Source organism: Drosophila sulfurigaster, chromosome X (assembly GCF_023558435.1).
Source record: "Drosophila sulfurigaster albostrigata strain 15112-1811.04 chromosome X, ASM2355843v2, whole genome shotgun sequence".
In the NCBI taxonomy this organism is placed as follows: Eukaryota; Metazoa; Arthropoda; class Insecta; order Diptera; family Drosophilidae; genus Drosophila; species Drosophila sulfurigaster.
In genome coordinates, this window is record NC_084885.1 from 32,984,427 (window position 1) to 33,007,182 (window position 22,756).

The window sequence follows — 22,756 nt, forward strand, 5'->3', positions numbered from 1 at the left end:
CACACAATGCCAGGGAATTCTCTGATTCAATTGGGCAGCGCACACACATACACACACACACATGCGCTGACGCTTATATACACACTGACACACACACAGAGACGAAAAAGAAGAAGAAGCAGCAGCACAGCAATATCAACACATTTAACTGCATTTTTTCGGAACTCAGTTGAGCTTTTTAATTCGATCGGTTCAGTTACTAAAGTTAGTTCAGACAATACGCACAATTTTCAATTTCAATTTCAAATTCAAATTCAAATCGAAGCAAAAGATCAACTTCCCACTTCACTTGACTTGTAATCACAATTGAGATCAGATGCGGATGCAAATGTGGATCAATCATAGTAGATAGATAGACAACGTGCAACGTGCAACAAGTGCAACTAGGATCAAAAGCTCAGCTCCACACTGAGCTTTTGTCCTTCAATTCGAATCGTTTTTTTTTCTGTTCTGTTCTGTTCTGTTTTTTTGTTATTTTATTTGTTTGTTACCAACAACAATGCAACGCAACAAATGACAAAGTGCAGAAAGCTGAAGAAAGCTAATCAAAAAGAGAAACTCACAGCAAAAGGAGCAAAACTATGAACTGCTGAAAAAGACAGCGCCCAACAAAAAAAATAAAAATACAAATACAAATAATTGAATCAAACTTCTGTTGGATTTCTTGTGCAAAGTGAATACAAAAAAAAAACAAAAAAGTTTCCAATATGTCGCGCCAAGTGCATAAACCTTCGATATCTATATAACTGAAGGGGTTCTCGAGACGTTCGCAGCTGCAGTTTTTCGCAGCTTTCGGCATTCAGCTTCCAGCTTTCCAGCTGAAGCTTGCAGCTTCCAGTTTGCAACTTCAGTTCCAGTTCCAGTTTCAGTTCCAGGTACGTTTTAATTCTAGTCCCCAGCACAAGAGATAAATAGTTCCCAAATTTGCCAAAAAAAAAAAAAAAAATGGGAAAGGGGAAAAGGGGAAAGGCAACAGAGAAAAATGCAGAAAGAGCGTAGAAAGAGCAGAGACAAAAGAAAGATAAGCTGCATTCGTTGCACTCGCTCCCCATTCAAGGAAGTATTGCATTTCGCACACACACACACACACACACACTCACACTTGTGTGTGTGTGTGTGGGTAAGTATGTTGCTCTTCAACCTGCCCCCCGCCTCCACTCCTCTCCGCTACGCCTTCGTCATCGCCTTGGCCCTAACATGAAAAGAAGGACATTTGACTCACACAATCCGGGAGAGCAAGTTTGCAAAAGAGAGATAGAGAGAGAGCGAGGCAGAGGCAATGCAAGTTGCAGTGCGCTAGAGCGGGACAAAGGATGCAATGCAATGCATTTGATCTGCCAGCGTCGCTGCCTTAATTTCAACTCAACGCAACGCAACGCAATTCAACTCGAATCCAACTCGACTCGACTTGAACTTCATTTTCAACGCTCTCTCTCTCTCACTCTCTGTGTCCGTGTGTATGTGTGTGTGTGTGTGCCCTTCTCGTAACAGTAACAGACTCGCTGTCGCAGTTAGCGTCGCAGTCGCTGTCACCGTCCCAGTTCCAGTTCAAGCTCTCGATCATTAGCACTTTGAGTCACCGTTGCCCTTCGCTGCCAACGCCACAATATATGTGTGTGTTGGTGTGTGTGTTTGAGTATGTATTATATTTAGTAGGAGAAGCATTTCTCATGCTCACATTTTGGCAAAGGGATTGACATAGACAGAGAGAGAGAGAGAGGGAGAGGGAGCTGGCTGCAGGAAGTCGTTTCCATACAGTAGCCCAACACAACGGCAACAACTTCATCATCATCATCGTCATCGTCATCGTTAGCTTCATCATCGCTTCGCTTCGTTTCGTTTCGCTTCGTTTTGTCGTCGTTCGTTGCGTTCGTGTCGTGACGTTTTCGTGTTTTTGTTTCTCGTGTCGCCCGCTGCCTTTATTGCCTTTGCCTTTGCTGTTGCTGTTGCGAGCAGGGGAGGATCTTTTTTTTTTTTTCTGCTGCTTTTTTGCGCTGTGTTTTGCAGTGAGAATGCGATCGAAGCTTTGGCTTTAGCTGCCGCCTGCAGTTTGGCATTCAGCGTCGCATCGAACGAACCGTCGTCGGCAGCATTCGTTGCATTGCATTCGATGCGTATTCGTATTCGCACTCACATCTACAAATTATTCACTTCTAATTCAAATTCCAATTCGAAAGGATATTCGCTGCGTTTTTCTTGTTTTTTTTTGTAAATGTTTCAACGTGTTTTTTTTCCTGTTTAATTCATTGTTGTTTTCTTTGTTTTATTTTGTGTTTTTATTGTTGTTGATCGCAAGTTGTGCGACAATTAAAAATAGTATTTTGTTTCCCCCTTTTCGCGTGATCCGTAAACACAACTCAGGAAATTTGTGAATATTCACACTGATTTACACATTCAGTATTTAGTATTCGATGTTCGATGTACATTCGATGTACTTAGATATGCTCAGACGACCGCCAAACACCTCGGCCTAGCTCAAGGCCAATTCTAAACAGACTCAGGAACAAAGCACCTCAGAACACCTTCAACAGGTAAGCTTATCTCCATCAATAAAAGGCGTGCATACAAATGCACATTTATGCACATTCATCGGATGCAGTGGAAAGCAAAAGTGCTAGTAAACTTTCGCTTTCGAGATTCTCCTAGCAAATGCACTCAAAGGGGATGAGGAAACAAAGTCAAATGGTCGTCAACCGACAGACAGAGAGGGAGAGAGAAAGAGAGGAGGGAGAGCACGCACTGTACCGCAAAACTCCAACTCGGATGATAGTAATAAAAGACAGAGAGACGAAACGAGACGAAAGCTAGTCTAGTTTTTTTTTCTTTCTGTGCTGTTTAGCTGGACGACCGAGACCCTGAATGCAGCCAACAACAGACCGGTATCTACTCACACACACACAGACACATACGCACTCGCAGACATGCATACAAAATGCACATGCACAAAGATAGCGACATCAACACACACAATAGCCCACACCAACACACACACACACATACACACATGGACGCAGAGGTGACGTAATGGCAACTACTCCACTAACACATTTTTCTACATTCCTCCAACCGCATCCGCCATCCACCATTCGCTCTCCACACTCCATCCACAATCCTCCCATCCTCCTCCATTCCACCAATCCGCCATTCGTCGTCGCCTGACTATTCGCCCAACGTCGAGAGACGAGCAAAAACTGAATGAAAACTGCAGCGAAGCATGCCTAGCATAAAGAAGAACGCAAAACTAGGAGACAGCGGAACAGTGAGACAGTGAGACAGTGGGACAACGGGCCACAGCAGACGACGACGCAGTCGACTCACACACACACACATGCACACGCAGACAGTGTTGTTGGGGCTCACTCTGCTTCTCTTCTCTTCTCCCTCTCTCACTCTCTCATGCTTTGCTCTGTGTGGATGCTAGGCAAATGGCTGCTGTTCCTTCTGGCACTGCGTAGAGGGCACTAGAAAGTGTGGACGCAGCACCAGACGATATGCACACACACACACACATACACTGATATACAGAGAGTGTGAGAGAGACGTATGTGTGCGAGTGGCCGACATTCAAGGTTGACGGCGCGCACAACTTGTTTTCTTTCTTGTTGTTGTTGTTGTTGTTGTTGCTGTTATTGTTATGGTTTTTTTTCTGTCTATGCCTCCGTCTCTCCTCCTCTACCCCCTCTCTATCTGGCTCGCTCCACTGTCTACGCTTGGCGTAGTTTTAGTTACAAGAGGCAAAAGCAATCGCAAAAGCAAACGCAAAAACAAAAGCAAACGCAATATGCACAGCAGCAGAAAGAGCAGAAAGAGGGCAAAGGCGATTTCCAGGAACACCGAACAAGAAGCAGAAGCACAAGCAAACAAGATGTGGGCAACACAAAAAACACAAAAAAAAAAAAATGAACATATAACAGTAAAAGTGAAGCCGTCACAGCAACGGAAACCTTCTTCGTAGGGCTTCTGCGTCGCAGCGCAGTCGCAGCGCAGCTGGCGAAATTGAGCTGTTTTATTTAGAGTTAATCAAAATGACAGAACTCGGTCGAAGTGCGAGTGTGAGTGCACTGTGAGTGTATTCGTGAATAATTAGAACTGCCCACCCTTTTGGCACACAAAAAAAAAAAGCAGAATACAGAAAAAATGAAGACGCAGTCAACACACTTCCGCTGGCCTTGAGCGACAATAAACAATAATAAATAACAATAAACTAACATCAACTTCAATTGAAGGGGCAACCGGGGCAAGCAACAGACAGCAACAGAATTGGAGTTGCTTATGAAGAACTGAAAGGAACTTCACTTCCATAGGGCAAAAAAAGCTAAAATTATATGCATTTTTAGCCTTTTTTTGCAATGTCTTAAACAAAAAAAAAACCTTTTTTCGGATGTGAAAGTAAACTTCCATCTAGCTATAAAATATTAAAAGACAAAAAAACTTTTAAATATATTTTCAAAATAACTCCCTTATCCAGAAGCTTGAGAAAATATTTTGTAGTCTCAAAATAAAATTGTAACTTATAATTTCAACAAATTGTAATTTCTGTGCTATTTTTGTGAGACGTCTTTCAAAACTCTGTGAATACTTTCACCTAGCTATAAAAATATTAGAAAACAATAATATATTTTAAATGTAAATTATCAAAAAAAGCTTGAACAAATATTTTGTATACTCAACTAAAATTAAAATTTATAATTTCAACAAATTGTAATTTCTCTCCCAAAAAAAGGCTAACAAGATGTGGACTTTTAGCTATTTTTGCGAGTCTGCTTTAAGAACTAGTGTCAACACTGCAAGCTGCATGCAGATGACTCAGTCATAGCTCGATCGATGTGCAGTATGTGTGTGTAAGTGTGTGTTTGTCTACAGAAGAGTTCTGGCAAATTCTACGCACTTGTAAAAACACACACGAACATACACAGACACATGAACAATCCAAGTGCATTGACGACGATGACGGGGCAATTCAAACAGTTCCAAGGCCACTTTCGGCTGCCGGCGGAGAATTGCGGAGAATTCAACAAACGGAGACAAGTGCGTGGGTCTTCAAAGGAAGGAGAGGGTGCGGGGGAGGAGGAGGAGCACGAGACTTGAGCTTGTCGCGAGTTCAATTCTCGGAAACGCTTACGGCAAATGCAAGGCCACAGGGAAGGGGGGTAAAGTGGAAGTTGCAACTAAATGCAGCAACAAACTAGAGGCTCTTCCATTTCCATTGGCGAGATAAGCAGAGTGAACAGACCAAGATAACTCGACTCAACTTGATGAGAGAAAATCGAGAGAAGATTGCATTTGTGTTTCTTATTACCTCTTCTCTTGTCTTCTTCTTTTTCTTACCTCTTTTTGCGGTCTTCTTCTCGTTATTATTATTATTCGCAATCTTCGCTTCAGTCAGTCAGTCAGTCAGTTGGTCATTGGTGTCATGTGCATAGCTCACGCTGTGTTCCTCCCCCAACCCCTCTCTTTCTCTTCGTCTTCCCCTTATTCTAGTCTGGGCCAAGTCTCTTCTCGCCTGTTTCTCAGCTTACATGGGGACTCTTCAGTGCTTTGTCTTCGTTGAAGTTTTAATGTCTGCCTATCCAATCAGTAGCCAGTTGTGTCTGGTAATTTGATCTGAGTAACGGTAAACGAAGACCATGTGGCGTATACGTAATATATACGTTTACCTCACTAGGAAATGCAAATGAGTTGGAGTGAGTGAGTGAGTGCGAGAGAGAGAGCAAGGGGCGGGCAGTGGCAAGAGGGGGCAGTAGAAAGTACTAAAAATACCACGACGAGAACCAGAACGAGAACGAGAACGAGAAAGAAACATACACACAAAAAAGAATGCGCAAATCAAATGAGCATTGAACCCGATCGCCTCCACTCGACAATGCATTGACATTGCTAGCAGCGTTGTTATCGCAACCCCTTTCCCCCTCCTCTTGTGATTCTCCTTCTCCTCTTCTTCTTCTCCACTCGGCGCTGCCGCCCACAATGCAATGTTTTTGGAAATCAGCTTCAGAAACCAGCCCAAAAATCCAAAGAGTCGAGAGCTAATAATAAGTCACATGGCAGTTAACCTGAGCTACACACACACACATGCATACATATGTATTTGCATACATATTAGCAATAGCAAAGCAAGGCAAAGCAGTGAGGGGAGGGGCGAAGCGAATGGGGGGAGACCAAGAACCGGTCATAGTAACAGTTGCGTTGCGTTCCATGCTCCCCTTCTTCCCCCTCTCTCACTACACCATAACTAGCACTAACACACATTGCACACACGAAGCCGATCGCCGAGCCGAAGTGCGTTCGTAACTCGCGAGCCGAACCGAGCCGAGCCGATTCATTTCAATTTCCCACTGCTGGAAGGGAGAGTAACACAGAGAGAGCGGGAGAGTGAGTTGCGCTACGCTGTTCGCATATTTTTGCTCAACACATTTTTATCTAATAACCTTGTGCAATGTTATTAAACCCAAAAAGTTTCTTCACCTCGCCGGCAGCAGCAGCGACAGCAGAAGCGCAGCGCAGTGGCAGCGCAGCTGCGTCGAGCTGCTTCTGATGAGAAATGCTAATACACACACATACACACACACACACACTCGCATGCACATGTCAATGCGAGTGTGTGCAAATAATCAACGACGACGACGACGACGACAACGCACAAAGCTCAAGCAACAACAACGAAAAAGGTTGCTCACCAACACAAATGCAGCTGCGAATGCACACGAGCAACAACAATGGGAATGCAGGAGCAAAGAGAGAAGTCTCCACCCCCCTTGCGCACTCCCACGATCTACTTTCCAACTGTACACACACATACATAGATATGCAAGTGTCAAAAGTATTCGTATGTATGTATGTGTGTCAATTGAATACAATCTTGCTGCAAAGTAGAAGTTTGCTTATTTGTGCATCGAGCAAACACAAATTAATATACATATGTACATACATACAAATATATATACATATGTATATACAATATATGTATATGGACATCTTTCATACTTCACCCAATTGCAGTCCGCATGTCAATTGCATAGCAAACAAGCAAATGACATGTAATACGAATTAAAGCCTGCATGTGTATACATACATATGTGTTCATAAAACTACATATAGAATTGTCAAGGCAGCCGCGCGCGCAAAGCAGAAAGAGAGAGAGAGAGATTGCAAACGTAATGCGCACCTAACTTTTGTTTTAGCTTTTGCTCTCGTCCCATTGCGCACACACAAACATCCATACACATGCATGCGCGAGCGCAGCGAGAGAGGGAGAGCTTTGTGTGGTTGTTGTTGTTGCTGCGCCGTTTACTTTCTGCAAGGCATTGCGTTGTAGGCTTTTGTTCATGCAAGCAATTTGTGTTTGCGTATTGTACGTATATATCTATAGAGTGTGTGTGTGTGTACATGTGTAGCTGCTTTTTTTGCAATTTTATTTGTATGCAATTTGTGTTTTTTCGTCGACAAGAAATTTCGCCAGCTTTGCATTACTTTTGAAAGTTGCCTTCTTGCGTTTTTTCGTTAAATTAACTAAGGCCTAACTGCAAAAAAGAGTGTTGTTGCGCTGTGTCAGCGGATTAGCGTACAGTCCACAATCCACACAATCCACACACTCTTCACAGTCCTTCATTTACCTAGAGCAATTCATGCAATTTAGTAGTAAAGTGAAGTTAGCTTACCTCTCTCTCTCTCTCTTGCTGTCCCATTCACACTTTCGCACGCTTGTGTAATTTGCAGTTCAATGCTCATTAGAGCTCCACACGGCTCGTCGGGCCAATAACTGATTGCCAAAGTCGCTTATCAGGCGGGAGCGGGACACAAGATAATAAGGCAGCATATTGTTGTTGCTGTTGTTGTTGTTGTTACATTTTTCAGTAGAACACATAGGGGCGGGGCGTGGCGGCGCGGTGTGAAGAGGGGTAGGCGTCTGATGCTTCGATGCGTCTGACGACAACGAGCCGTTGAACGGGTAGACGGAACGTCGCGAGTTCAAAGCCCTAACGACGTTGACGACGGCGATGATGACGACGACGACGACGACAGCGAAAATTGCCGCGCACAAATCACACACTTCCACTTCCCATATTTAAATGCATTGTGTTACACACATACACACAACCATTAACACTAACACTAACACTCACAGACACTTACACTTACACACACGCCCGCGCGAACATGCATTTGCATGTAATAAAATAAAAAAATAGAAAAAAATATTAATGCGAAACTATTCGAACAAAACTAACGACAACCAAAGCCAAACGCGTCGCACTCTCAACTAAAAACGACGCTGGAAAATGCGCGACTCGATCTATGAAGCTCTCTAGCACGAAAACTACAACTACGAAATTGCGCTCAAGAGACGAGGCGAGAAGAGACACGGCGGCAATTCAACTCAAATGGCAAAACTTACATTGCTAGATAAGGCAGCCAAAGTCATAGCAAAAACGAAAGCACTCAAATAGATACGAGCACAAACTACAAAAAACTAGTTGAGCAGTCGCGAGAGAGCAGCACTAGAGCTTTTGAGCGAAAGTTTGCTCCAAACAGCTTGCATGATGATCATGCACTAACGATAGTGGGAGTTGATGATCATTAACTGCAGCACACTAGCAATAGTTGAATATTGTGCGATGATCATTAGCTTGAGTCAGACGATTGTGTGTGTATGGGAATGGTATGTTAGCAAAAGAGAGCAGATGTGCGCTCTCTCAGCACGAACACACAGACACACACACACACACACAGACAGAGAGGGGAGCAACTAACGATGAGCGCGTAGTGTGATTGAGTTCTTTTCGACTTTGGCACGCTATTGGCAATGGGAGAGGTAAACGACCGAATGTCCGACAGACGATGACTAGGTTAAGGTGAAGGTCAAATTAGCGAAAATACTGAAGAGACAACAGCAACAACAAGCACAAACGTGCATACGTACGTACGTACGTATGTATGTATGTATGTATGTGCATACATATGTATGCAAGTTGATGTCGACGGCGCAGTCGCAGCGCACCAACAATAGAAATCAACTTTGTCAGCGTTAAATGTGAGCGAGTGAGCGAAATAGCGACAACAATAACACAATAATCACAAATAAAGCAAAACAAAAGCAAAAACGAAACGACGACAAAGACACAGGCCTTAAAATAATAATCGTGAAGCAACAACAAGCTATACACAAAACCAAAAAAAAGATAAGAAAAGAAATTGAAGCGTAGACAAAAAGTAAGCAGCAAGCGCAGGAAGAGGAAGAGGAAGACGAAGCGAAGACGAAGTCGAAGTCTCGTCTCAGGAATAGACATGTGTCTGTGTGTGTGTGTGTGTGCTGGACAGACAGTTGCAGTTGTCTTTTATTTGCTGTGTCTCAAGAGTCCAGCACAACTCTCCCTTCCCCCCCATCGCCATCCCACACCACACTCTCCAGTCTCCAAGCTCATAGAAGAACAGTCTGAGCTCATCCAGGCATCCAGTTGCCAATTCTAATTCTTTGCGTGGTGCTGTCTATACACACACACACACACACACACACACACACACACACACAGAGACAGACTGCCTGGCCGATAGACAACAAAAGACAACAAAAAAAATCAACGACAAACGTGCAGACGTTAGGGAACTTGCTCTGTCGCTCTGTCTGTGTTTGCGACGTCTGCGTCGACGTCTGCGCCTGCGCCTCGCGCTATTTCTGCGCTGCGCTGCTCTGCTGCGCTGCCTGTTTGAAAGTGTTTGTCGAACGCCACGCGCTCACACGCCATCGTTCTCTCGCTCTCTCACAACAATAGCGTGGCGAGCTTTTTCTTCATTCTAATGCGCATTGGACGTCTCTCCTTCTATCTCTCTCTCTCTCTCTCTTTCTTTGCGCGCTCAGACACACAAATACACATACACACTGGCTCTATGACTGCTACGATAACCAAGTAGAATGGTTAGAGGGGAGGGGGGAGGTGAGAGAAGAAACAGAGACGGCAGACGTTGAACGCTGAGACCTTGAACTTGGACTCAGTTTACGAGTTGAAAAATTGGGTTTTGTTTTGAATTGTTTGCATGTCGTCGTCGTCGTCGTCGTTGTTGTTGTTGTTGTCGTTGTTGTTGCTGCTTTGGCTATCGGAGCGTCGCTTTCCCTCCCGCAACACACATTCTATGTGTGTGCGTGTGTGTGTGTGAGTTTGTAGATAGTTTGCGGCTTCTCATGGCAAGAGCGAGAAGGAGAATGAGAATCAGAACGAGAACGAGAGCCGACACTTAATTATATTTAATTAGTCTAATGGGCTAATTAACACTCTGATATGGTTCACACTCCCATGCCCACATTACACACAAACACACATACACACACACGCTACGCGCGTAACTGTGTTTGCACGTGCAACAAGCGTCATGCCCCAAGTGGCAGTTGCAGCTGCAATTTCATGTTATGTGCTGGCCATGCTTGTGCCTTCGCTTTCCCTCTCCCTCTCCCTCTTCCACTTCCACTCACATTCGCACATTTGCACTCTCCCCTTTTCCACTTAAACTCATGCCGGCATCTGTCTAGCTTTTGTCTAGCCCACACACACATACATATACACTCTCTTGCACTCGCAATTCGCACTAAACTAAACACACAAGCTTACATGTGTATGTATGTATGTATGTTTGCATGTTGCCCACTCCCCCTTTTCTGTTTTTGTTGTAATGGTCGGCGTCGTCGTCGTCGTCGTCGTCATCATCGCCTCGTCATCGTCATCGTCATCGTCGTCATCGCCATCATCGTCGTCGTTTGTACCGTTGTCGTAGTCGTAGTCGTCATCATCGCCATCGTCGTCGTCGTCGTCTCTCGTTCTAGTTTTTACATAAAACTTTCGCTATCATTGCTGTGCCTGTGTGTGTGTGTGTGTTTGTGTGCGGACGTTAGATTTTACATTTGACCGGCATTATGTGAATGGGGCGTGTGTGTGTGTGTGTGTAGAGGAGATGGTTGAATGTGTGTGAGGTGTAAGCTCCAGTGTGCCATGGTCGCTGTCTCTCTCTCTCTCTCGCTCTGTCTGTCTCGCTTTACTCCTAGGCAACAAGTGGCCATGTGTGAGTGGGTGGGACTGACCTTGTTCAATGAATGCTCTGTGCACACAAGTGTGGTCTGTCTCCCCCTCCCCCCCCTCTCCACTCTCTTTCCCATCTCCCTCTTTGCGCTACTTATCTGCACGAAGTGAAATTGGCGTTGCTAAGCGCACCAACTGATAGAGAACTAAAAGAGACTTGCCGCTTTATTTGCACATGTGTGCGTATGTGTGTAGCCAACTAACGCAGTTAAAGTTAACCTTGAAAATAGCAAACACATGGCGAGCAGGCGAAGCGAAGCAGCAGAAAAGGCAGCACACCAAAAAAAAAAAAAAAAAAAAAAAAAAAAGAGCAGATGGAATTGCAATGCTAGACGTAGTAGCCGACTAACAGTTACCCTACCCTCTTTATGCTATCTCGCTCTGATTCAACTTTCATTCACACATCAAAAATATATATCTACATACATATGCATATTTCTATGGAAAAGAAACAAACAAAAAACAAAAGCACATAAATCGCAAACTACAAATATTCAAATGCGCGTCTATGTGTGTGTGTGTGTGTGTGTGTGTGTGGAATAATCCCATGATGCCATTTCTGCTCAATCGAATGTTGTACAGTTATTCGCATTAAAATAAAAAGTAGTTTCGGTGTTCAACTGAACAAACTACTTGTCTATCTAATCTCTCACTTGTTGTTGTTCCTTTCTTTTTTTCGCTATTCTTCTTGCTGCTGTTGCTGTTGCTGTTGTTGTTATATTTAAGCAACAGCTCAGTCAACCAAATAATTGCTTTATTCGATTCTCACACACACACTCACACACACACACATGCGTGCTGCAAACAAAATTGTGCAAAAAGAGGGAAAAAAAAACTGCAACGCCAAAAAGCGGCGCGCAGAGAAAACACTTTTTCTAGAACTATTTTAAAAGCTGCTCGCCAGAGCAGCGACTGCGGGCAGCGGCAGCGACTGCGGCAGCGAAACAACGACAACAACAACAACGACGACGGCAAAATAGCGGTGCTTGCTCTCTCTCTTCTTCGCAGTGTGAGGGCGAAGGCGACGGTGCGGGTGTGGGAGCGGGAGAGAGAGAGTGCGGCGAAATGCGCCAAACAAAAATTTAATAATAATACGACAACAACAACAACAGAAACAGCAACAAATACAGCGCAAAAAAATGTAGTATTTAGCCTTGAAAGTTCGTAAACACTACGAATTGCGAATGCGAGCGAAGATCTTTTATTTCATTTGTTTTTGTGCACAACACAAAAAAAAAACAACAACAGCCACATCAGAAATCAGAAATCACACAAAAATGAAAATAAAGCAACAACAAAATACAAATACAAATTTCGAACCGAAATAAAACGAAATAGCAACAACAAGAATCAAACCAAACAAAATTCAAACTCAACGAAAGTAACGAAAGCACACACACTCACACACATACTCACACACACGCATATTCATTCATATAATAGATTCCACTTACTTGCAGTCCACACTGCCAAACTCCAACTCCAATTTGAATTCCAATTGGAATCTAGTTGGTGCAAAAGTGCTGAGTTGCAGTTTAGTTCACGTTGAAATCTTATATGGATATATATCATATTATGCCGATATTCTATAATTTCGCATGACCAGCTGCTAGGCGTCAGTTCACACGCCTCCCCACACTCTCCACTCCCCACTCGCCATTAGAAACTTGAGATTTTCCCACTGGGAGTCGCCGCCTCTTCAAATTCAAATGAATTTGCGGATGCAATTGCAAGGCGACACCTGTCGGCGGGTAGCGGCGGCGCTAGCTGCAGCTAGTTGGAACTTGGAACTTTTTCGTCATGTGGGGTAATTAGATGCGATCCACGAAAAGAAGAGGATGAAAGTAAATGCACAAGAAACACACAAACACACAAATTACATACATATACTACAAATTACATATAACTTTGAATTTCTGCTATTATTTTGTGTGTATTATTATTTGTTTTTTTTTAGTGTTTTTTTTTGTATATGTATGTATCGCTCTGTCTATCCATTTTGTCAGCGTCGTTATTAGTCAGCGTCAGTTTTGGCGACGCTGCCGCTAGCGACGTCGACGTCGACATCGACATCGGCGTCGGTGTTAGCGTTAGCGCATTGGCTGCGTCGTCGACCGCAACGAAGTTTTGTTCTATGCACAAAAGTCAAAGCTACTTGGATGTTATAATATACGCAAGCGAGAGAGAGGGAGAAAGAGGGATGTAGCGAGAACGCAAGAGGCAGTCGAAAAGAGAGCGAGAGATCGAGAGTCGCAAATTGAATTCTGGACTGCCGAAACTTTATTTTGGCACTGTTTGTGTGAGTGCGTCGCTGCCTGCAGCTCTGCTCTCAATGTGTGTGTGTGTGTGTGTTTGTGTGTGAGAATTGAAAGCACACATTCTAATACTCGAGTTCAGGTTCAATTCACTGTGCTCCCACACACACACACACACACACACACATATGCATTCTTGCTGTCCTTGTCTGTCTACCTGATGATCCTAGGGATCGAGATAGCGAAGCAGAAGGAGATGGAGAAGGAGAAGGAGATGGGGACAGCAACAGAGCGTGCGCACGCTTCTCTCGTTCGCTCTCTCTTACACACACATACGCAGGCTGTTGCCAAAATTTCGTTAAATAGTTTTGTGTGTTTTGTGTGTGCTTTCAACTGTCCCTCCCCTCTCTCTCTCTCTCTCTCGCTCTCTCTCTGACGCTGCTGCCCAATGCGCTTTTTTGTGTGCTGTGCTATCGCTGCCGTCGCAGTCGCTGCCGCAGTCGCTGCTGCCGCTGTTGCTGCTGCTGCTGTTGCTGCTGCCTTAGGCAGTCAAGCACTCTCTTCTTCTTTAGCACGAATTCAGTTGAGTTTCTACGCTTGCAATCATCAAACGCAACACAAAAATCCAACACGCTGCTTTGGCCGCAGATTGCTGCTGCTGCGTTCTAAACGACGTGCTCAACGTGCAAATACCCGGTACTCGCATTCAAAGGATTAATCCTACGATCCACAAGTGTCGCAATGCATTAACACAGACAGTGAAACACATACAGACACAAATTCAAATACAAATACAAATACACACATATACATATGTAGTCAAATAGTTTTAAGTGCATCTTCGGTCGGTCTTTCGGTTCGGTTCGCTTCGGTTCGGTTCGGTTCGGTAATTGATTAGTGTGCGTGCGTGCGTGTGTGTGTGTGTGTGTTCTTTTCTTTTTACTTTTTTTTGCATTATTTTGATTGTTTTCGTTGTGTGCCAATGTGATTTGCATTTAACATCTAAGCCAAGATCTCAAATCCCAAGCGAATAGAATTTCTTAAATTACCATATTACGTATACGCCAACCAATTTCTACCTCATCACTCAAAAGCCAAAAAGCAACAACACCTCAACAACAACGACACCTCAACAACAATAATAATACAGCGGCGACAACATCAACAATAACAGAGAAGAAAGAAGAGAGAAGAAGAACGCGAAATGTTTATTCGACAATTGCAGACTGTGAATACTCATCATAATTAACAATAGCAACAACAACAGAAAGAGAAAGAACCGTAATGAACTATTAGAGAGATTTACTCACACACACATTTGCATCGAAATGCTCATACGTGTGACGTATGCAAATAATTAGCAAGTAGAATGCTAAGCTAACCAACGAACGCATTGGGCACCCACACACCCTCAAGGTAAGCGTGTGTATGCATATAGTATGCAAATGTTTCTATGTATGTGTGTGCATAGACGCGATAGACGTTGCTTGGTTATTTTTATCACAGCCGCGACGCGACGCGCTGCGAGGCGAGGCGAGGCGAACACACAGAATGCAGCGTTCGCATTCGCACACACTTATCTGATAGTTTTCACTTTCAATGTCAACGCCAGCCAACTGAGCGAGACGCGCATACATGTGTGTGTGTGTGCTAGTATTGGTGTTGATGGTGTGCGCAAAGCTCTGATTGTATTCGTCTATCGCGCACTCTCACGCAACACAGCTAGAGAGCGAGAGTGAGTGTGATAGGGATTGGGATTGGGAGAGTCAGAAGCGAGAGCAAGAGCGAGAGTGTGTGCAAGCATTGCTTCGAGTAGAAGGACAATTGTTGCTGCGAGAGAGGGAGGGGGGGAAAGTTACGAAGCTATGATCCAGCTGCATGCTCGTGTTTGCTCGGATCTGCGACCCGAATACCAGCAACAGCCACAGACAGCAACAACAACAACTACAGCAATTGCAAATGTTGACAAAGCACAGGCAAAGACAAAGCCAAAGCAAAGACAGCAAAGACATAGACAAAGACAATGCCAAGCATGGCAAAGCGCACAAACAAAGAAAGCTCCCCCTCGCCCCCCTCCCCGTAAGCACACACGCAAAAACAAAAAGCACAAGCGAAATTTGTGCACTACAAGTGTTTTATTTATTTGCGATGCGTTTGCTGTTTTCACTTTGCTTTTTGTTACGATTCCCAATTCACAGTATGCACTCGCTACAAAATGAATACAAAAAAAAACATACAAATTAATTGTACTCGTTTCATTTTGCATTGTTTTCTGTTTTTTGTTTTCTGTTTTATGCTCATTCCCATTCCCAATTCAACTTTAACTTCTACTTCAACTTCTAGTTCTAGCCTAGTGTGTGTGTGTGTGTCTGTGTGTGTGTGACATAGAAATTGTCGCCGTAGTTGACATTTTAAAGTGCATTTGTTAACAATTTTCGAACATTCTGCGATGTTTGCGATGTTGACGAACTTTGCGATTTTCAGCAATCGCAGCACAAGACATCGAATTCATATACAGAGGGGAGGGAGCGGGGAAAGCTACATCTGTATGAGTTCGTAAGCGTGCTTGAAGCAAGAGCAGGACGGCACTATTGTAGCTGAACACTCCTGTGGTTATCGATAACTAATCGATTACTTAATTTATGTTGTTTTTTTGCATTTGATTAGCGATTGTACTTATCGAAAATTAATCGATATATTAAGATATTACATAAATCAAAAATAAACTATATTTTCAGCAACTTCTCTTTTATCGATAATTTAATAAACATTTGAACTTACTTCGCTCTCATTGCAGTTAATTAATTAATAAAACATAGTCAAAACTGAACAGTCAATAAGCCAAGAAGAAGAAGAATAGGCATAAGAAGAATAAGGGAAAAGGAGAAGACAAGCAGAGCGCGTGTCTTTGTGCGTGCACAAGCACAAAAGCAACAGAAGCAACAGAAGAAAGAGGAGAAGAAGGAGGAGGAAGAAGAGCGAGCTCAATTCTTCCTTTGGTGCAATAAAAGCCGCCAAAATACGCAAAAAGGTGACCACAAAGAAAGCCAGCGTTGTTTCGACGGTCGAGGACGACAACAACAACAACAGCAACAACTACAGCAACAACTACATCCAGAGCTTCGACTACGACAACGCTAACAACGCTCGGCAGCAAACAACATCAGCAACAACAACAACTACAGAGAGACACGAAGAAGAAGAGGAACAAAGCAATATGGACGAGACACAACATTTCTGCTTGAGATGGAACAACTACCAGAGCAGCATCACCTCAGCATTCGAGAACCTTCGCGACGACGAGGACTTCGTCGATGTGACGCTCGCCTGCGAGGGGCGCAGCATAAAGGCCCATCGCGTGGTCCTCTCCGCCTGCAGTCCCTACTTCCGCGATCTGCTCAAGGTGAGTGCAATCTAAATCCCGATCCTTATCCCGATCCCAATCCCGAAACTCGTTTCTCTGTGCAGAGAGGGGGGAGGGAACTGCCCAGCCTAGAAACAGTGATGACATTCAAAGGCTGAAATATATTTTTGACAAACAAGCTAGAATACTTTTAAATTACTTTAAATTACTTTATTATATTTCCAAAAAAGTGGAATATTTTTTAAATATTTTAACAATCATCAAAAAGCTGAAATATATTTCACTTTTTCTAAGCCATTTACACAATTTGGAAACAAGTTAAAATATTTTTAAAATACTTCAGCTCATATATCATTATTATATTTCTATTTCAGAAAAAATGGCATATTTTTTGAATAATACAATAATCGAATTTCCATTATTATAGTATAGTAGTATTATAAATAATAATGGAAAATTTTTTACAAAATTTAAATGTATTCCATCATTATGAAAACATTATACAAATATTCTAGCATTAAATATTTATATTTAACTTTTCCATTATTATTTAGGTTATTCAAGCAAATTTCGAAAACTTTTAAGATGCTTTAGTTGTCCTCATATCGATTTGTCAGCCTATAATTATAACATTTTCAGTATAAGAAAATACTAAATTAAGTTTGTGTTAGAACCTCACAAATTGATCGTTTAAAGTGATGTCATATCATTTCACATTATGAAACTTCAAGTCTAGCGGAAAAACAGCTAAACCGGCAAAACTTAAATCCAATTTTAGCAGATTCTCTCCCAAAAATATAATAGATTATATGTACATATATAGATCATTCAAATATCAAATCTAGCCGAAAAGTAGCTAAACCGGCAGCACTGCATTTGCAGCAATCCAATTTTAGCAGCTTCTCTCCCTTTTTCTCTTCCACTTCCACTTCCTCTCTTTTACGCTGTGTGACCTAGTTTAAGCAAAAGAGATCGACACATGTGCTTCAGCTGCACATTACGCATACGCAGCGTGGGTCTGGATTGTGACCCCATTCCACACACACACACACACACACACACATACACACACATGCATCAAAGGACGAAGGCGAATACTGCTGTCAGGCACTGTTCGCTCGCTTTGCGGCACAAATTTAATGGCAGCCTAATTAATAAAATAAAATCTACATGCAATCGCAAAACACACTGCGAATGTTTCCAGTTGCAGAAAGTGGCAAGTTTTTTCTGTGACTGGCAAAACTTATTGTTGTTGCAACTCTGGCAACTGGCAACTGGCAACTTGCAACAACATTGTGTTGTGTCTCGTGTCTTTCTTTCTGTCTCTCTCTCTCTCTCCTTCTGACTGTGGTGTAAACTGCTAAGGCAAAGTTTTTTGTAGCTGTTGTTGTTTTGGGGTAAATAGTAAATAGTAAATACTTATTTTTGTGCTTTTAGCTAAAATATTACAGCAGAAATGCGACAGGAGAATAGGAGACGCAGAGGGGCAAACAGAGGGGAGACGGGGAGACGGGGCTGCGATTGCGTTCTGTTTGCATTTTAATTTATTTAGTTGCGCACGATGGCAGCAAAACTCTGTGCCACACAATGAAGAAGAAGCAGACAGCACGCCAAATGTTGCAAGTGCCGCAAAAAAAAACAGAGAAGTAGAAGTAGAAAGAGAAAGAGAAAGAAAAGAAGAGGGGCAAAAACAGAACTTGCACCAAATAAAATCGAGCTCAGACTCAGGACTCAGACTCTCTGACTAACGTGTGATTAAATTGGCCTAATCGGCGACTGGACGCGGCCCAAATGTCATACCCCCTTCCCCTCTCCACCGTCCTTCCACACTCTTCTCCTCATTCTTAGAGCTCAGTTTATGTACACAGAGAAAAAATCTTATTTCAAAAATGTTCTTTTAAGACTGTGGAAGTTTTGCAAGAAATACGTTTGCCTACAATTTGGTATATTTGGCACTCAATGGTATTTTTTGAATGTACTAACATATTAATATACCACAAATATGGACTTTAGTATATGTGCGGTATATTAATTTGGTATATTATAGGAAAAATAGCATATCCATATACCAAAAGCTATGTGTCAGTATTTCAGTACTTTTGCAGTATATTAAGTATACCAGTTGGTGTATTTTTGGTATATTGCAAAAATAACACCTCATTATTAGATTTTGAATGTATTACCATGTACCAAATATAGCCTTAGGTATATTTTTTTTAGTATTTTTACGGTATTTAAATATGGTATATTTCAAAATTAATACCGCACTATTTTACTTCCATTCACACTGGGTAGCAGGTATCTCGCAGTTGAGCACACTCGACTCGATTCGACTTGAAATTTCTTAGTTGTTTCTCTCAGTGTAGAGCTCGTTGTGTTCTCTATTTGCACTATTTATGCTAATTTCGTGAGCTGCTTTTAGTCAGGTGAAGTTGCCAAAGGGAACTTTAGCTAGTCGCGTCTTCGTTTTGATTTTATTTGTATATAGCAAATCGTTGTTGTAGTCTCTTGTTGTTGTTGTTGTTGTTGTTTTGCCTTTTTCTTTATTATGACATTAAAATTATGGGAGTCGACGACGTCGTCGTCTGGCCGCCAAAACTTGTGACTGCATTGAAAATATTTGCACGCAATTGCGGTTTTTAGTTGCTCCGCTCCCCGCTCTGCACTTTCCCCCACTCCCCACTCCCCCTCGGCAACCTCTTTCCCCACTTCGCTCTCCGTGCTGCCAAAAACTTTGCCATTTGCATTGTTTGAGCTGTCATTGGCGTCACTGGCGACGACGAACGACGAACGAGGCTCGAGGATTGGGATTGGGTTTGGGTTTGAGTTTGGTTAGCGGATTGATTAGTGGTTGGAGTTGAGGTTGAGGTTGAGGTGGGGGCCGGGGGCTTCCCCTTTGCCCCTCTCTTTCCTTGGCTTTGCCATTGCAGCAGAAATTATATAAATTACAAACTTCTCAGTTTTATTTTCTCCCTATCTGTGTGTGTGTGTGTGTGTTGTAAATATTTTTCTCGACGTGATTTGTTAACATGATAGAAAAGTTCGTTTGTTGTAAATTATAGACGCAAAACAGACAAAAACACGGCAACACAAACTTAACTTAATGCATCAACTTTGCTTTGCTTTGCTTTGCTTTGCGAGACACAAGAATGGGCCAACTTTGCGTTTCTTTTGGGCCATTTAGTGCCATCGTCGCTCCTAATGGTTGCCCCCATTGCGATTGTGCATTGCGTATACGCCCCGTCCCCGTACTCTGAGTTGCACCCACTTTACAAGCTGTCCAGCCAATAAATTGCACAACTTTTCAGGGGTGGAAGGGGTGGAAGGGGGGATTCTATGATAATGAAGGCTCAACAAAATTGCGAACAACAGAAAGTCGGCATTTAATTTGTTAAAAAGGCCAACAGAATGCAAAGGCAACGACTGCAACTGCAACAATAAGACGGGCAGGCACAACAAACAGAACGGGAAGGGGGGAGGAGGCATAAAAAATGCTAAAATAATTATATACCAAGAAATTAGTACGAGAAAGCGAGAGAGAGAGAGAGAGCGAGTATACAAAACTTTGTTGGCAGATGCAACAATACAACAGTCAGCGCAGAAGTTTTGTGAATTCAATTTGAAATACATGCAACAACAACAACAACGACAACAACAACAAGGCAGTTGGACATGCAACCAAGTGTCCACTGAGTCTGCTCTCAATCCTCGCCTAGGTCGCGACACTTTGTCTACTCGCTTTTCGCTCTTCGCTTTTCGCTTGATCTTGTTTCTGCCCCTTGTGCCTATGCATAAATATTTAATTAACTGCAGCGCATTATTTTAATTAGGTGTAAAACAGCAAAGTGTCCTCCACACACATATACACACACACACACACATACAGCAAGTGGCAAGTGGCAAGCAGCTAATGACCATTTTTGGGGCGGGGATAAAGTGTTTTTCTTTTGGCCTCCATTCAACACAGATTTTGAATGCACTCGTAACTGGTAACTGTAACTGGTAACTGGTAACCGGTAACTGTAACTGTTATTCTTCTTCTTTTGCTGACAACGCCTCCTTAGCACTTTGCCAAAGTCTTGCAATTTGCATTTCCAGAAATTCTCTGCCAAATTTGTCACGTGAAAAAAAAAACATATACCAAGAATGATTTTGCAACAGTGCGGTATTAATTTAAAAATATACCATAATAATATACTGCAAAAATACTAAAAGTATACCAACTACTATATTATGTATGTAGCAGTACATTCTAAATATACCATAGAGTGTAGAATATACCAAATTGCCAACCATGTCAGGTAATAGTGCGGTATAAATTTTAACATATACCAAATTAATATACCGCAATAATACTAAAAATATAACAAATTATATATTTGCTATATAGATATAGTACTACATTCAAAAAAATATCATAGTGTGCAAAATATACCAAACTGTCAGCGAAAGCAAAAGGATTTCTTGAATAACTTTGACAATTTTTATATGATCACGTCATCTGATCGGGAATAATAAATACTGTAGTTAGTACTGAACGAATTTATATATTTTATCGTAAAATGGAGACAGTTCCTCAGATCAATCTTAGCTAGAAAACTCTGATGCTAGAAGAATACACTTTGCGTATTTTTCAAATTGATTCAGTTTATGATTTTTTATTTTTACCACCAGAGAATTACGCATTTGCATTTTTCTTTTGCCAGAATCCGGCACAGAAGAGAAAGCTAACAACAGCAGACCCTTTTTTGTGTATCCCTCCCTCCCTCTCTCTCTCTCTCTCTCTCTCTCTGTCACACTCTCTCTTCCTCTCGCTCTGCTCTGCTGGAAATCAAGTTTCGTTGCTGCAGAGGCGATCACTTGATCACTGTCGTCTTGACCTCGATTTCACAAACTGCGGCACACACACACACACACACACACACACATATGGCGCGATTACACAGAAAAAGCACACAGGCATAAATGCATAAAAGTAAATAAGGCAAAGGGAGACAAGCATGTCTCTTCGTCTCTCCGTCTCTCAGTCCGTCTCTGTCTGTCCGTCACATTCCACACACATTGACGCCCTGGGGGATAAGTGAACTGAACTGAACTGAAGTGAAGGGAACGAAACGGAATGGAACAAAACGGAACGGAACGGAGGCTGCAATGTCTACAATCGAAACAATAATAAAAAACTGCAAAATACAAAAATAAATACAGCAAAATGTAAAGTAAAGTAAGGAAAACAAAAAAACAAGGAAAAGAAAAAGAAAAACAGCGAGACTTGACCCAATTTTTAGGCAGCAGACAACGCGCCCTTTGTTGGCTTTGCCACTTGATAAATGATACACACACGCACACACACACACACACACATATGTAAGCATTATGTGCTGTACACACTTTCATATATATATTCACACATTCGGGCGATCAGAAAGAGGGAAAGAGAGAGAGAGAGAGAGGGACAGACTGGAAAGGAAGCGAGACTGTTGATGCAGTTGGAGTTGGAGGTCAGCTGCAGAGCGACTCGAACTCGATAATAGAAGCTAAAAGCATGACTAAAGAGTGCACACTTGAACGAAGTGAATCAGAGTGTCGAAAATAAATGCAAACTGGCTTTCAATTGTAATTTATTTCAAGAAACACATTTCAAAATACATCTAAAAGCACTGGTTCGTGTCTTCGCTAAGCAAGGGTTGAAATAAATGCGATAGAAACACGATAATAGATGTGAGTTTCTACTACTTCGCACTTGAAGTTTAGTAATAGACAATAATAACAGTCTAGGTAAAAATATAATTCAAATAATAATAGGAGATTCATATTTATGCATTGCGTTGGTCTGTTTCTTCGCTAAGCATGGGCTGAAAGCATTGGTCTGTGTCTTCGCTAAGCAAGGGTTGAAATAAATGCGATAGAAACACGATAATAGATGTGAGATGCTACTACTTTGCACTTGAAGTTTAGTAATAGACAATAAGAATAGTCTAGGTGACTAAATTATACAAATAATAATAGGGGATTGGTCTGTTTCTTCGCTAAGCATGGGCTGAAAGCATTGGTCTGTGTCTTCGCTAAGCATA

General features: G+C 42.3%; 2 protein-coding genes across 3 annotated transcripts in view; one reads left to right on the forward strand and one right to left on the reverse strand.

The window, feature by feature from the left end:
• The window catches only part of LOC133849372 (uncharacterized), a 95,696-nt gene extending 83,154 nt beyond the window's left edge, over positions 1-12,542 (reverse strand). The window contains exon 1 of one of the 2 annotated variants that reach the window (XR_009895368.1): positions 12,521-12,541. The gene's annotated coding sequence lies outside the window, so the exon portion shown is untranslated. Of the gene's footprint in view, positions 1-12,520 lie in introns of both variants that reach the window. The other variant, XM_062285413.1, reaches the window with a different exon arrangement.
• Positions 190-22,756, forward strand: part of LOC133849367 (broad-complex core protein isoforms 1/2/3/4/5-like) — a 59,510-nt gene continuing 36,943 nt past the window's right edge. Inside the window, 2 exon segments of the mRNA XM_062285405.1 lie at positions 190-875; positions 16,119-16,724. Of these exon segments, the coding sequence (XP_062141389.1) occupies positions 16,539-16,724 (186 nt within the window). The 5' untranslated portion in view covers positions 190-875; positions 16,119-16,538.